The following is a 14,565-nucleotide window of genomic DNA, read 5'->3' on the forward strand; positions in this document are numbered from 1 at the left end:
ATTACTGTGTGTGGATGAAAGGCTGCAGGGTTAGATGGGTATTTTGGTGGGTATCTTAATGGGTATTTAGACGAGTATGTAGGTGGGTATTTAGATGTGTGTTTAAGTGGGTATTTAAGTGGGTATTTAGATAAGTATTGAAGTGGGTATTTAAGTGGGTATTTAGATAAGTATTGAAGTGGGTATTTAGATGAGTATTTAAGTGGGTATTTAAGTGGGTATTTAGATGAGTATTGAAGTGGGTATTTAAGTGGGTATTTAGATGGATATTTAGATAAGTATTGAAGTGTATATTTAGATGAGTTTTAAAGTGGGTATTTAAGTGGGTGTTTTGGTATTTGGGTGGGTGACTGTGCCCTTGTACATTGATTTAAAGAGACATTAGTGAATACTTATGGTTATATGGTGTATGGGGTTCCTGATGTCGGTGACGCTCTCGTCTCCTCTGCAGAGCCGTTCTGATCAGTCTGAGGATCCTGGCGAACATCCTGGTTCTTCTCTCTCTGGCCGGCAGCATCTACATCATCTACTTCGTGGTGGATCGTTCTCAGAAGCTGGAGCAGCAGAAAGCCGAGCTGACGTTGTGGGAGAAGAACGAGGTGAGGACCACGTCTCCAAAAAACAGCGTCTCGGGGCCATTTAGAGCAGCCAATTCACCTTCTGCATACCAGTTTCTCTTATTAGAAGATGGGAGGAATCAGATTTTACAGGGAGAATATGCCAAACTCTGTATAGACTGAGACCGGAGGCAAGGCTCAGTCCCAGGACCTTAAGACTCCTACTTTTGGTGCCGACGTGCCACCCGTGAACTCACTTTTTCAAAGGGAAAAAAATAATTTAAGAGCAGAGTAAAGACCCTGGGATGAGTTTGGCAGGTTCTCCAGAGACCGTGTCTTTCCTCCACATAGTACAGTTTCCTCCCAGCTGCCAAAAACATGCAGAAGGTGGATTGTGTGCAAAACGCTCAGTGAACGTTGTGTGCGCTTGTGTTTGTGTGTGTTAGGTGAGCGTGGTGGTCTCCCTCATCACCATGATCGCCCCCTCGGCGTTCGAGCTGGTGGCACAGCTGGAGATGTACCACCCCCGTACCAGCCTCCGCTTCCAGCTCGGCAGGTCTGACCCCCCCCACCCCCAGGCACGCCCCGAATTGTGAGCGCGGCTCCGCCCGTGCCATGACTAACCAGATGTTTGTGTTGGGTTTGGATCAGGGTGCTGGTGTTGTACCTGGGAAACCTCTACAGCCTGATCATCGCCCTGCTGGATAAAGTCAACAGCATGAGCTCCGAGGTGAGTCGCACCCAAACCTCACATCCGAAAGTATGTGGACGCCCCCGCTAAGAGCATGCTGGGAACCAGCAGAGTTGACTTTCCGATTCATCCCGTTGGTGTTCAAGGAGGTTTGGTTCTGGGCTCTGTGCGGGCCACAGAAGCTCCTAGTGTTGCTTCCAAACTTCCAAGAAGGTTTTCCACAAGTCTGGATGTTTCCACAAGCACTGAATGTTCTGTAAGAAGCCCTGACTCACAGTCGACACTCCAATTCATCCCATAGGTTCAATGAGGTTGAGGTCTGGGCTCTGTGCTGGCCACAAACGTTCCTACAGTCCACAACAAACTTAAAAGTATTTGGACACCTGAGCATGAGCGACCTCTTCTGAGAAGGCTTCTCACAGACTGAAGTAGGTCTGTGTGTGGGAATTTGTGCCCATTCAGTCAAAAGCCTTAGTTGATGTTCCGGTTCATCCCAGAGGTGTTGAGTGGGATTGGGGTCAGGGCTCTGTGCAGGACACTGGAGCTTCTTTAAACCGATGCACAGGGGCTCAGTCATGCTAGAACATTAAAGGGCCTTCCCTAAACTGTTCCTGCAAACTCTATAGTGCAAGATTGGATTTATTCTTCGCTTCATCTGCTTTGTTTTTTGGTCTCAGGTTCCTGGGAACTGGACCGACTCCACATCCTACCTGGCCACCATCTCCCAACCCGCCGAGACCAACCTGTCTACCATCGTCCCGGAGATCACCGAGGGACGGAACAGCACCGTCGTCATGGAACTGAACCGCACCGTCACCACCACCATGAGCATCAGGAGCGGCGTCTCGGCAGGGCCGCTGGTGATCAACCAGTCTGTCCTGTATGAATATAACAGCAGGAGCAAGCAGAACCAGTGCTGGGAGACCTACGTCGGACAGGTGAGATCGGGAATCGACCGGTCGGGCGTCTGTGTCCGAGGACGGGGTGATGGCCGAAACAGCCTAGCTGTTTTAAGGGTGCACTCATCGGTGCGCTCTCAGTCCATGTCCCAAACCCGGATAGGAACAGGAGGGTTGCGTGAAAACCGAGCCGGGTTTGAGGACCAGAGGACCAGATCCACTTCGGCAACTCAGTGGAAATAAATCAATAACCGCGTGTCTGGAGGACTAAAGCTCACACGTAGACACCTAAGGTTCCATGTCTGCCATATTAGTCAAGTCAAATGTATTTGTATAGCGCTTTTAACAGTGGACATTGTCTCGAATTACAGAAGCGGCAAAACCACTTTCGCGCCGGCTGTGCCGTTGTTTTCTACAGAGTGTGGCGCACTTTTGCCGCATTGGACTCTCGATTTTTCACCTGATTAAACTTTTTTTTTTTACATTTTGTTTAAGTATTTTCTCCCTTTAGGGCGTCCAATTGCCCGATTGCGTCACGCTTCCTCTTCACCAATGCCGATCCCCGCTCTGATTGAGGAGAACGAAGCTAACCCACGCCCCCTCCGACATGTGGGCAGCAGCCGTCTTATCACCTGCACTTTGAGGAGTGCAGCTCAGCGTTGTGTACGGAGAGACACACCCTGAGAGCACTCTTTTCTCATCTCTGTGCAGGCGCCATCAATCAGCCAGCAGAGGTCGTAATTGCACCAGTCATGGGAGAAAGAGACCCCATCCGGCTTAGTGCCGCCCATATCTGAACAACAGGCCAATCGTTGTTCATGTGGCTGTTCAGCCTTAGCCAACAGGCAGAGCTGAGATTCGATACGATGTATTCAGGATCCCAGCTCTGGTTCCAGCATGTGTTTTTACTGCTGCGCCACCTGAGCGGCCATAGCTGATTAAACTTTGACGCAGTTTTCTGTTCGCTGACCTTTTCAAAGCTCCTACAATGAGACGAACTGTTTGATACGGGGCGGTAAAAGCGACTCAGGCTGTACGAACAAAACTTACCGTGACTTATTGTAGTAAAACAGCGAGTGAGGAATGTGATTAGTGGAGGAACTGATGAGCAGTAATAATGAAGAGAAGTTTAGTGCTCCTGTCTCCTTCTTTTACTACATTAAACCACGTTAAGCTTTATTTTCAACCAGAAGCGTTTTAGACTCTGGGAGAAGCTGATTCTGATTCTCATTATTTCTCAGAAGCTGGAGCTGTAACACAAGTTTAAAAGTGAAACAGGGAGGAGAATCCAGATAAACACAGATACATGTGGAGCTGTAACCCTGGATCTGACGCTTATTCCACACTGATGCAGATTCAGCTCAGATTCACACACTGGTGAGGGTTTACTGATCAAGTCGAGCGCTGAACAAAGTGGAGATTTGCACCAAGGCTTGCGGTTTTGCCACTTCTCATGTGAATGCGCCCTAAGAGCTCTCGTTCCTGCACTGCCCCTGTTCTGTCTTCTATTCACCATCACGAGCGCCGGATTTATATACACAGTGGTCTCTGGCGTAATTTTTTCCTTTGTTATGTTTATAAATTGGCGCTTTCCTTTCCAAATTCGGCCCCTGTTAGCTTGTGATTCCTCATCGAGGTGTCAGTTTGTTCTCTCGCCCCTCAGCAGCCGTAAATCGTAAATATTTCGGCGATGCTCTGGAGAGGGGAGGAGGGGGGGAAAGGAAATAAAAACGTATCTCTGTGCTGTAATCGTTTCCTCCGAATGGAACTAAAATGGATCGGAACGCCGGGGCGGGCACTTCTCTAATGAAGCCATCAGCGGACGGCGAGGATCGATCCCCCGTGATGAAATCCGCACGGCGTTATTTAACAGGGGTCGAGTTCCCGGGGAGGAGGACACGCCGGACTAGCGTCTCCTGTCGGCTTTGTTTACAGGAAATGCTGAAGCTCTCCATCATCGACATGATCTTCACGGTGGCGAGCATCCTGCTGATCGATTTCATCCGAGGGCTGGTGGTTCGATACCTGAGCGACTGCTGCTGCTGGGACCTGGAGAGCAAGTTCGTGAGTGCAGTTCCTACCACAGCATGAGCAAAAGTATGCGGACACGCCTCGGAGTGATCGAGCTCGGGGGTTTCGGCTGCACCGATCCCTGACAGAATTGTAAAATTTAAGGGGTAGGGGAATTGGCAATGATTAAATTCAATAAAGTGTTTGTTTTTCTTTTACAGCCTGAATACGGTGAATTCAAGATCGCCGAGAACGTTCTGCACCTCATCTACAACCAGGGAATGATCTGGTACGTCACATCCGTCCCGGACCTGCAGTAAACACTTCATGGTTCACTTGGACCTTACTGATCGATTACGCTGCACGGCCGAAAGTATTCGGACGTCACGCCTCAACGACGATCAGTATTAAAACAGAGGGACATCTGTGTGATCCACTCTTCTGAGAGGCTTCTGACGGGACTTTGGAGTGTGTCTGTGGCAATTTGTGACCCAGGAAAGTCTCAGTTGATGTTCCGGTTCATCCCAAAGCCGTTCAAGGGCCCTCCCCAGCCTGTTGCTGCAAAGTTGGAAGCACATCATTTCCTTTTTTCTAACTATTTTAGGTTCAAGTCTCTTTATTGTCGTCATCATTACACCTGTTAGTGATTGTTTTGGCTGAAACACTTCCAACACTTCCAACTTCCAAGTAGGTCAGTCATTAAGATAATGGACTAGTGGTCAGAAGGTCACTGGTTCAAGCCCCACTGCAGCCAAGTTAGCACTGTTGGGCCCCTGAGCGAGGCCCTTTGCATTGTATTTGACTGGATAAAAATGTAAATGTTTTAGGGCAGCGGTAGGTAGTAGTAAAGACGTAGTAGTTAAAACGTAAGTAGTTAAGATAGTGGACTAGTGATCAGAAGGTTGCAGGTTCAAGCCCTATCACTGCCAAGTTATGACTGTCGGGCCCCTGAGCGAGGCCCTTAACCCTCAATTACTTGCAATGCATTGTATTCAGTAACAGTTGTAAGTCTCTTTGGATATAATGTAAAGGTTTTAGGGCAGCAGTAGGTCAGTCGTTGAGATTGTAGACTAGTGATCAGAAGGTCGCTGGTTCAAGACCCACCACTGCCAAGTTATGACTGTCGGGCCCCTGAGTGAAGCCCTTAACCCATAATTGCTTGCATTGTATAGTGTTTGGTAACAATACAGTTTTTTTGGGCAGCAGTAGGTCAGCTGTTAACATAGTGGACTAGTGATCAGTTCAACATTACACCTGTTAGTGATTGTTGTGCCTGAAACACAGGAATTTGATCATTAGAAGGGGCGTCCAAATACTTTTGACCATATAATGTACTTGGACACCTGAGCAGACACTTGCTGGACTGGTCTGGTGTCAAATCCATGTTTATTAATACGAAGTTTCCTGATTTTTGTAGCTTTAAAAGCAGATCTGGGACGGTGTTACATTGTGTAAGATTTCGGAGTGTGTCTGTGGGAACCTGAGCTCATTTCATACCTACATTCTTTGTAGAGGTCAGGCCCAGCTTGCTTCCCTAAACTGTTGACACACAGCTGGAACAGTAATCGAAACACCTAGACTCCATAGTTAGGACGGGCGTCCACATACTTTTGGCCATGCAGAGTATTGGGTGTCTGCTGCTGTATGTATGGTCGGTGTAGTTTGACCCAGCGTCCTCAGGGGGGCGCCACCGTACCCTGTGTGTTTCAGCTTAACAATATGATTATACCAGCCCTGACCGGGGCCAACGTCAGTATCGGCAGGATGGAGAGAGCGTTCCTGTGGGGGGTAAATGACGTTGATGTAGTTCCCTCTCTCTGCAGGATGGGGGCGTTCTTCTCACCCTGCCTACCCGCCTTCAACGTGATGAAGCTGATTGGGCTGATGTACCTGCGGAGCTGGGCGGTGCTCACCTGTAACGTCCCTCATCAGCAGGTCTTCAGGGCCTCCAGGTCAGAAGAGTTCATGTTATTACAGCTGGTGACTTCTCTGTGCCCGTATAACTAGGGCTGTTGGGTACGTGGAACAGTGGTCTCTGTTCCAGGATCGGAAAGAAATCCTGTTTTGTTTTCTGGTGCTGGTTTTTGGAGCAGTGGTAGTGGTAAGAAAGTGGACTAAAAATCAGAAGGTTGCAGGTTCAAGCCCCACTGAAACCAAGTTGCCCTTTCTGGGCCCCTGAGCGAGGCCCTTAACCCATAATTGCTAGCATTGCTTGGAGAAAAATGTAAAGGTTTTAGAGCAGTGGTAGGTCAGTCGTTAAGATATTGGAGTGGTAATCAGAAGTTTGCAGGTTCAAGCCCCATCACTGACAAGTTACGACTGTCGGGCCCCTGAGCGAGGCCCTTAACCCTCAATTGCTTGCGTTGTATTTGGTAACAACTGTAAGTCACTTTTTTAGGTCAGTCATTAAGATAGTGTACTCCTAATCACAAGGTTGCTGGTTCAGAAGGTTGTAGCCAAGTTGCCTCTGCTGGGCCCCTGAGCGAGGCCCCTAACCCACAATTGCTTGCTTTGCATTGTATTCGACTCTGGATAAAAATGTAAAGGTTTTAGGGCAGCGGTAGGTCAGTTGTTCAGATAGTGGACTTCAGTCAAGTTGCCCTTTGTGGGCCCCTGAGTGAGGCCCCTAACCCTGAATTGCTTTCAGTGCAGGATAAAAGTGTGTCCTAAATGCTGTAAAATGTCCATGTAAATGTGAAACCAGCTGCTGATCAGGCGTCCACATATTTTTGACCCTGTGAGGTACTTTTCCGTGCCTGGTGAGTTTTTGATGAGTGTTTTTTGCTGATCGTCCCATTTTTTACCGAGCGTGTAAATCCTCAGAGCGCCGAATCTCCGTCCGGGCGTGGCCGAGTCACCGCGTCCGCTCTGGAAATATTTGAACTGGGACTCGGGAGTAAATGAAATTAACGCGGCGTGAAACGCGACTTTATCAGCGGCGGCGGGATCACAGAGCGGCGGGTCCCGGCGGAGCGCTTCAGCCTCCCGCTTCATTTCGTTTTAAACCTCCTCGTTTCCGCCGGGCTCTCGGTTCCTCTGGACGTGATTTATGTACCGCCGGTGTCGACGCGGCGGCTTATCGGTCGCTCGCAGATGTGAGGAGAGAGCGGCGTCTCCTCCGCCCGCCGCTCGTCTCCACGCTAAATCACGTAGCGCTGAGCGTGGAGCCGCGTCATTACAGATCATCAGGAGACGATCCAGGATTTTGGATCCACCTCATACGTCGGTTCTCCTGAGTGTTTGGTACCAACCGCTGGTTCCAGACCTCGAACCCTCTGTGGGTAAACATGGGCGACGAAACGGGTCACGTTGACGCCATGAGCTTAAATTTCTGCCCAGCTAGAGCATCCTTGGTTGCACCCACCACTACCAGGTTCTAAACTGCCTCTGGAAAGATGCTAACCCACCAGTGCTGACATCTCAAGCTTGCAAGTTCAAATCTCAGCTCTACAGATAATGATCGGCTCGTCCAGGGGTGGGAGGCTCGTAGGGATTCCTCATAAGTGCTGCAGTTTTGCCCTCTGCTGGCTGATTGAGGTGCTGCACAGAGACGGGGGATAATGGAGATCGTGCGTGACTCTCTGTGCGCGATGCGGATCTCCATATGAACCCTGGTGCAGGTCAGTACTGCACATGTGACAGCGCGGGCGTGTTAGTCACGACCCTCCTCAGAGTGGATCAGACACAGCAGTGCTGCTGGAGTTTTTAAACACCTCACTGTCACTGCTGGACTGAAAATCGTCCAACAAACAAAATATCCAGCCAACAGCGCCCCGTGGGCAGCGTCCTGTGACCACTGATGAAGGTCTAGAAGATGAGCGACTCAAACAGCAGCAATAGATGAGCGACCGTCTCTGACTTTACATCTACAAGGTGGAATGACTAGGTAGGAGTGTCTAATAGAGTGGACAGTGGACACGGTGTTTAAAAACTCCAGCAGCGCTGCTGTGTCTGATCCACTCATACCAGCACAACACACACTAACACACCACCAACATGTCAGTGTCACTGCAGTGCTGAGAATCATCCACCACCTAAATAATACCTGCTCTGTGGGGGTCCTGACCATTGAAGAACAGGGTGAAAGGGGGTAACAAAGCATGTAGAGAAACAGATGGACTACAGTCAGTAATTGTAGAACTACAAAGTGCTCCTATATGGTAAGTGGAGCTGATAAAATGGACAGTGAGTGTAAAAACAAGGAGGTGGTTTTAATGTTATGCCTGATCGGTGTATAATAAAGGTTTGTTGTGTGTTATTTTCAGATCGAATAATTTCTACCTGGCCATGCTGCTCTTCATGCTCTTCCTCTGCATGCTGCCCACCATCTTCGCCATCGTGCGGTACCGCCCGTCTCAGCACTGCGGACCTTTTAGGTAAATGAAACCGTCCAATAAACATCAATCTGTGTGTGTGTGTGTGTGTGTGTGTGTGTTGGGGGGTGGGCGTCAGGGCCACTTCATCTTCAACCTGACGCCCACAGAGATCCTTATCAGGAGAACATCTCACAGAACAGGTCTCACTCACACTTAAGGCCAGTATGAAGCCGCCAATCCACCTTCTGCACGTTTTGTGGTTGCTCCCTAACATTTAAACAATCTAGGGTGCTAGAGTGGCGTAGTGCTGACCAGTGCTGAGATCTCCAGGTCTTGAGATCCAATCTCAGATCTGCTACCAGATGGTCGGACACCTTAGAGACAGATCTATATAGAACATATGAGCACTTTATTAGGAACACCTAACTAGTACGTAAATAATATATAGATTATTTTATATTTTAAAGCTACCATGCAGATGAACTCTGTGGGTATACAATTACTGACTGTAACTGATCTGTTGGACCCCCATCCATCCCATAGGACCCCAACTGACCAGATGTGATTTGCTGGTGGATCATCTCATTCTCAGCGTGGTACTGCATGCTGTTCTGTGTATGTATGAGTGTAGCAGGTACAGCAGTGTTGTTGTGATTTTTAAATCCTCTTTATTAGGAACGGGAACCCCGTTAGCGCTGAGCGCAGGTGGACGGTTAGAGACACGACGTGTGTACGTATAGCTACCAGACCAATAGCTTTAGCTTTGAACTTCTCTGTGCCCATATAAAGGGCTGGTCTGGCTGCACACGACAAGTCACGGCCTCAGGTTTTCCACTGTTGCATGTTGTTTATACGGGCACAGAGAAGTCATGAGTTGTAAATGTAAAAAATAAACGCTGAAAGATTCTGCAGCGGTCAGGAGAAGATCTACGACATCATCTCAGAGACGATCGAGAACGACTTCCCCGCCTGGTTCAGCAGGGTGATGGGTTACGTCACCAGTCCTGTGGTGGTGCTGCCGGCCCTCCTGCTCCTCTTGTGAGTACCGCTGATCTTCACTGAGCTCCGAGAACTCAGTTTGTTTGTAGGAGAACTTTGTCTCTGCTCGTCTCACCGCGGTTCCTCGCTGTGGTCTCGTTCTCAGCATGCTGATCTACTACCTGCAGTCCATCGCCAGGTCCCTCAAGTTCACCAACAACATGCTGAGGATGCAGCTGCAGACCGTGAGTCTCATCTGCACCATAAATCAGCGATAAAGTTCTCACCAGCTGCAAGAGCTGCAGAAATGACACTTATTATTATTTATTTATTATTTATTTATTTATTTTGTTTGTTTTGGTGCAGGAACGAACAGATGACAAAAAGAAAGTCTTTCAGCTGGCTGCAGGTAAACATGCAAACTATTCTCTACATACCACCCTAAATTTACAAACTCAGTTCCAAAAAAGATGGGACAGAGGGTACAGTGCCATAGTAGCTGCAAAGGGTGGAAGGCAGTTTTACTATAAAGCACATGGTTTTGGGTAAGGATGCCAGTGCAAAATAAATAATGCTTATTATTAATTCATTTTATTGGTTTGTAAATGTACGTTTCAAACTCGGGATTGTACCATCTTTCATCTATCAGTTCATAATATTATTAAAAGATTCAGAGAATCCAGACAGTAGACTAACTCATGTCCATCGTCAAAAGCACCTAAAATGTGGCCCAGAAGGCATCAGAACTGGACATTGGAGCAATGAAAGGCAGTTGTCTGGGTCTCATCTAGCATAAATAAAACGTTCACGAAGATCTTGTGGACGCCCAGGCACGAGGGGATCATTTGGCACCCACGGAGGAGATGCACCAGGATTTACAACATTTAGAGGTTAAAGGAGCTGCTGGTAACGTCCTGGTACCAGATACCGCAGGATTCCTTCACATGGCTTGTGGAGTCCAGGTCCTGGTGGTTTAGAGCTGTTTTAGGCAGGTGGTCCTAATGTTTTGGCTCATCATGGTATTGTTTCTAATCTTTTATATAATAATTTTAATATTGCGTCTGCAAAATAACTTGTAGGATGTAAAACTTGCATAAAAATGCCATGTTCGAATGTGTTGGCTATAGACGATGTGCTTGTTTATTTCCATTTATTTCCACTTGCAGCCACCAGGGGGCTCCAGCCACCGGAGGGCGGCGATCCCAAACCCGCACAGGAGAGTGACATCACAAGCATGGAGTCCCCGGCCCGCTCTACGTCTCCGCCGCGCCGCAACGGCATCGTCACTAACTTCGTGTCCCCCGGTCACCGTGGCAACAGCATCCGCACCATCGCCCAGTCGGCCCCTCGGCCCGAGGACAGGAGCCCCTCCGTCCTCGTCAGACCCAAACCCGCCAGGTGGGACCTAACGATCCTTATCGAATCCTCAGCTCTCAGTACATTGCTTTTCATTTCCCATAATCCCCTGCTCCACCTGCTTCCATTTCTGCTTGTGCAGTGCTTACAGGTTATACGGCAGTCCGGTCGTACCGCAGAGGGAGAGTCGCAGGGCGGAGTACATCCCAGTCAGGTTTGGCTTTCTATTAAAGGTCCCTAAAATGTTCATCAGTGGGCAGAATGATGCCAAGAAGTGTGTAGAATTCATTCTATAAAATAAATGATGTGCTTTCTAATTGGTGGCAACAGTTTGGGGAAGGTCCTTTTTTGCTTAATTAGCACTACTCACACAAAGCGAGATACAGACAGACCCGGTTTGATTAGTTTAAGTAGCTTTGGAGAAACTCCAGCGACCTGCACAGACCCCTGACTCAAATGGACAGATCTGTGATGAATTGGAATGCCACTTTAGAGTCAGGCCTTGCCATCCAGCGTCACTTTCTAACCTCAGACCTCAAAATTGTCCAAAACCTTGTGGAAAGTCTTACTATTGAGAATAGATGCTGTTAGATAGTAGCTGCAAACGGCGGAAGGTGATTTTACTAAAAAGCACGTGGTTTTGGAATGGAATGTCCTACAAGCTCATGTTTAAGTGTCCATATATTTATGGCCATGTAGTGCACTATAGATTAGACGCTGGACGTTTTAATTAGTGATTTTTGAGCAAAATCAATCGAATTTTGACTGAAAAGTCACGCTTACAAAAGCTTATCGAGCGTGTTTTGATGGTAAATCGCTGCTTTGGCTCCATCTGTCGGTAGAGTTGAAGAACTGCACATCCGACATTAATAGCAGCTCGCAATCATGAGGTGTCCAAAAACACTTACTCACTTTCTTAACCGCTTATCCAGTCAGGGTCGCGGAGGGGGGAAGCCTATCCCAGCTTTTCAATGGGCACAAGGCACACAATAACACCCTGGATGGGGCACCAGTCCATCGCAGGGCAGACACACACACACACACACACACACACACACACACACTCTCACTCACTCACTCATACACACTCATTCACTTATAGGGCAATTCAGTGTCTCCAATTATCCTGACTGCATGTTTTTGGACTGTGGGAGGAAACCCACGTGTCACAGAATTAGAAAATATTTCCGACTCAAACTGAGCCTAGAGAGCTGGGTCAAAAATATATAGACAGCAGCTCATGTCAGTCATGTGGTGGTGTATAGTTCTACAATGACGTTGAACTTTGTGTCCTGGCTTCCTGATTCCTCCTAGAGTGATTATGGTTGTGATTGGTGACTTTTTGTGCCCATGTAAATAAGGATAGTCTATTCGTTTGAACAGTAGCCTCATTGCCAAGGTCAGTAAGAAAAGTGTGTCTGAAATCATCAAAACACAGGCCTGTCATGAACTGGCAGATACTGTCCACAGTAAAGCAAGCTTTATTTGCATTGTCACATTTCCAATGGCGTCATGCAGGAATGTGTCTGCTTTTGATGCTGCAATGTTCACGTGAAATGTGGGAACCAGCTGTTGTTCCACTCGTGATGAATCAGAAGGCCACGCCACAAAGATGAATGACGTCCTAGAAGTTCCTACACCATCAGATTAATCATGCACGTTGAAATTCCAAGCTGCGACCCCCATGTGAACCTCGGCTGTGCATATGTTGCATTTAAGTTTAGAGTGGAATTTCATATGAAGTAACATCATGCTAAAATGCTTTGCACCATAATAGAATGAGATTCAGATTAATCGTCATCATCATCAAGTCTTAAAAACGAGAAGTTCTGAAAGGACAAGAGTTCCAGAACTGAAGTGCTGAACAAAATGTACTAAGGTTATTTATTCTATCTGAATTTTAACCAAGATCTGTCCGCTTCCCCAGACATCCAGCTTATTCAACCCGCTCCAAGTCCTACAACCACATGGCCTACAACCCTGGTCCGTCGGTCCGCTTCTCTGAGAGCATCCACTCGGAGCCAGTGTTCAGAAAAGGTCTCAGACCGGTGCATCCTGACCCTGGCATCATCACTGCCCAGAGCTACGTGGGTCGACGGGCACACACTACCCGCTACGTCATCCTGAACGAGCACGAACGTCGCAAGAAGCAGATGCGCTCCACCTCGCGCGTACCCAGACACTACCGCCTGATCGACGAGCCGACCGAGATCGTAGAGCTCTACCCGCGCAGCGTGAAGTGCTACATTCCACGTACCCAACAGCCCCACCTGAGCGAAGAGGAGGAGGAAGAGGAGGCCAACGAGGGAGGGAGGAGAGGGTCTTTGGGGCACTCGCACCGCCCGAGGTCGCTCTCCGATCTCCATCAGCCAGCGCGCTTTTACATCGGTGACACTGTCGATAGCCGCCTGGCGAGAAGGATCTACAACGAGGGAGATGAGGATTACAGAGCCTGGGAGGAGGCAGGGTCTCACAGCCGTTCCAGAACGAACCTCAAGGCCACGGAGTCTCCACAAAGGCACGGAGAACCTCAGGTCAAGCCTAAGAGCAAGCGTAAAGGGGAACCGTCGCTGACCGAATCCGATTCAGCGTCACTGGAGTCCAGCAGCGACCAGCAGAACAGCAGCACCGATCAGTACATCCAGGTTATTCATAACAAAGAGAAATACCTGAAACCCAGCACCAAAGCCGGCAAAAAGAAGTCCAAAACCAACGTGGAACTAAACGCTCCTGCAGCAAAAGATCTGGTGTGCTCAAAAGTTTGATGGTGCATTCAAATGGAACATGAGACGCCTGCTAGCAACTGCGAAACGAATATTTCCAAGCATATAACTAATAATAAAGTAACTAATAAAAGCACGACTTCAATACTAGCAGACAGGCTACAAACAAAGAAGACCTACATGCAGACGGTGGGTCAAAATGTCTTCTCCAGTTTGTTTAGGCATTCCCGCTAGCACAAACCTATCTGACTATTTAAGGCACACACAGAACTGATGCTCACTGGATGTTTTTGCTCAGAGCTTTGACCGCGACCACACTTTAGGATGAATTGGAACTTTGATTGCAAGACAGACCTTCTCTTTTAACATCAGTGCCTGATCTTATGTGGGTTCTTGTGGGAATTTCTAAAAAGTTCATGATGAGGTGTCTTATATATTGTAAATAAAGTATATGGCCAAAAATATGTGGACATCTGACCTGATGATAGAGTTCAAATGTTGTAGCCACGCCCATTATTAACACGTTTATAAAATTAATGTCAAGTAAATTATTTGATTCCAATAATGTCGCTATGTTTAGAGAAATGAAGCAGATTAATCATTTCATGGCAGTGGGTCTGGTTTCCCCCTAATCACTGGGCTCAATGCAGCAACACACCCCTGAAAGAATGCTAATCCATCGCAGGGCATCGGCCATCAGAAACATAGACAATTATGTCATTGTAGATGCCCGGCTGGCCGATAGCACCGCTTAGATTAGAACCCGGCTCTTATAGGTGGTGGGCTAACGTGATATAACGCTGCCTCACCTGAGCACCCCTTAGTATTCGTATTAATATTAGTATTAGTATAATTATTCTCTGAAGTTTTCTATTGTATGAACTGCACATATACAGGATTATTGCTCGGATATGAAACACATATCCATCATACGTTCATGTTTCTCATTTCTAACAGACTGAAATGAGCTCGTGGAGGCTTTGCTGAGTTGAATTGTGTGTTAAATGTGGTAGAAATTGAACTGCTGTGCTGTGG

General features: G+C 47.8%; 1 protein-coding gene across 1 annotated transcript in view; it reads left to right on the top strand.

Moving 5' to 3' along the window:
* Positions 1-13,572, top strand: part of LOC134331409 (transmembrane channel-like protein 3) — a 28,173-nt gene extending 14,601 nt beyond the window's left edge. The window contains exons 10-23 of the mRNA XM_063012811.1: positions 452-599; positions 1,004-1,113; positions 1,209-1,287; positions 1,926-2,186; positions 4,083-4,211; positions 4,379-4,446; positions 5,981-6,109; positions 8,423-8,533; positions 9,386-9,511; positions 9,618-9,696; positions 9,818-9,860; positions 10,597-10,849; positions 10,950-11,021; positions 12,735-13,572. Of these exons, the coding sequence (XP_062868881.1) occupies positions 452-599; positions 1,004-1,113; positions 1,209-1,287; positions 1,926-2,186; positions 4,083-4,211; positions 4,379-4,446; positions 5,981-6,109; positions 8,423-8,533; positions 9,386-9,511; positions 9,618-9,696; positions 9,818-9,860; positions 10,597-10,849; positions 10,950-11,021; positions 12,735-13,572 (2,446 nt within the window). The remainder of the gene's footprint in view (positions 1-451; positions 600-1,003; positions 1,114-1,208; positions 1,288-1,925; positions 2,187-4,082; positions 4,212-4,378; positions 4,447-5,980; positions 6,110-8,422; positions 8,534-9,385; positions 9,512-9,617; positions 9,697-9,817; positions 9,861-10,596; positions 10,850-10,949; positions 11,022-12,734) is intronic.
* The last annotated feature ends 993 nt before the right edge of the window (positions 13,573-14,565 follow it).

The sequence above is a fragment of the Trichomycterus rosablanca genome, chromosome 17 (assembly GCF_030014385.1).
Source record: "Trichomycterus rosablanca isolate fTriRos1 chromosome 17, fTriRos1.hap1, whole genome shotgun sequence".
Taxonomy (NCBI): domain Eukaryota; kingdom Metazoa; phylum Chordata; class Actinopteri; order Siluriformes; family Trichomycteridae; genus Trichomycterus; species Trichomycterus rosablanca.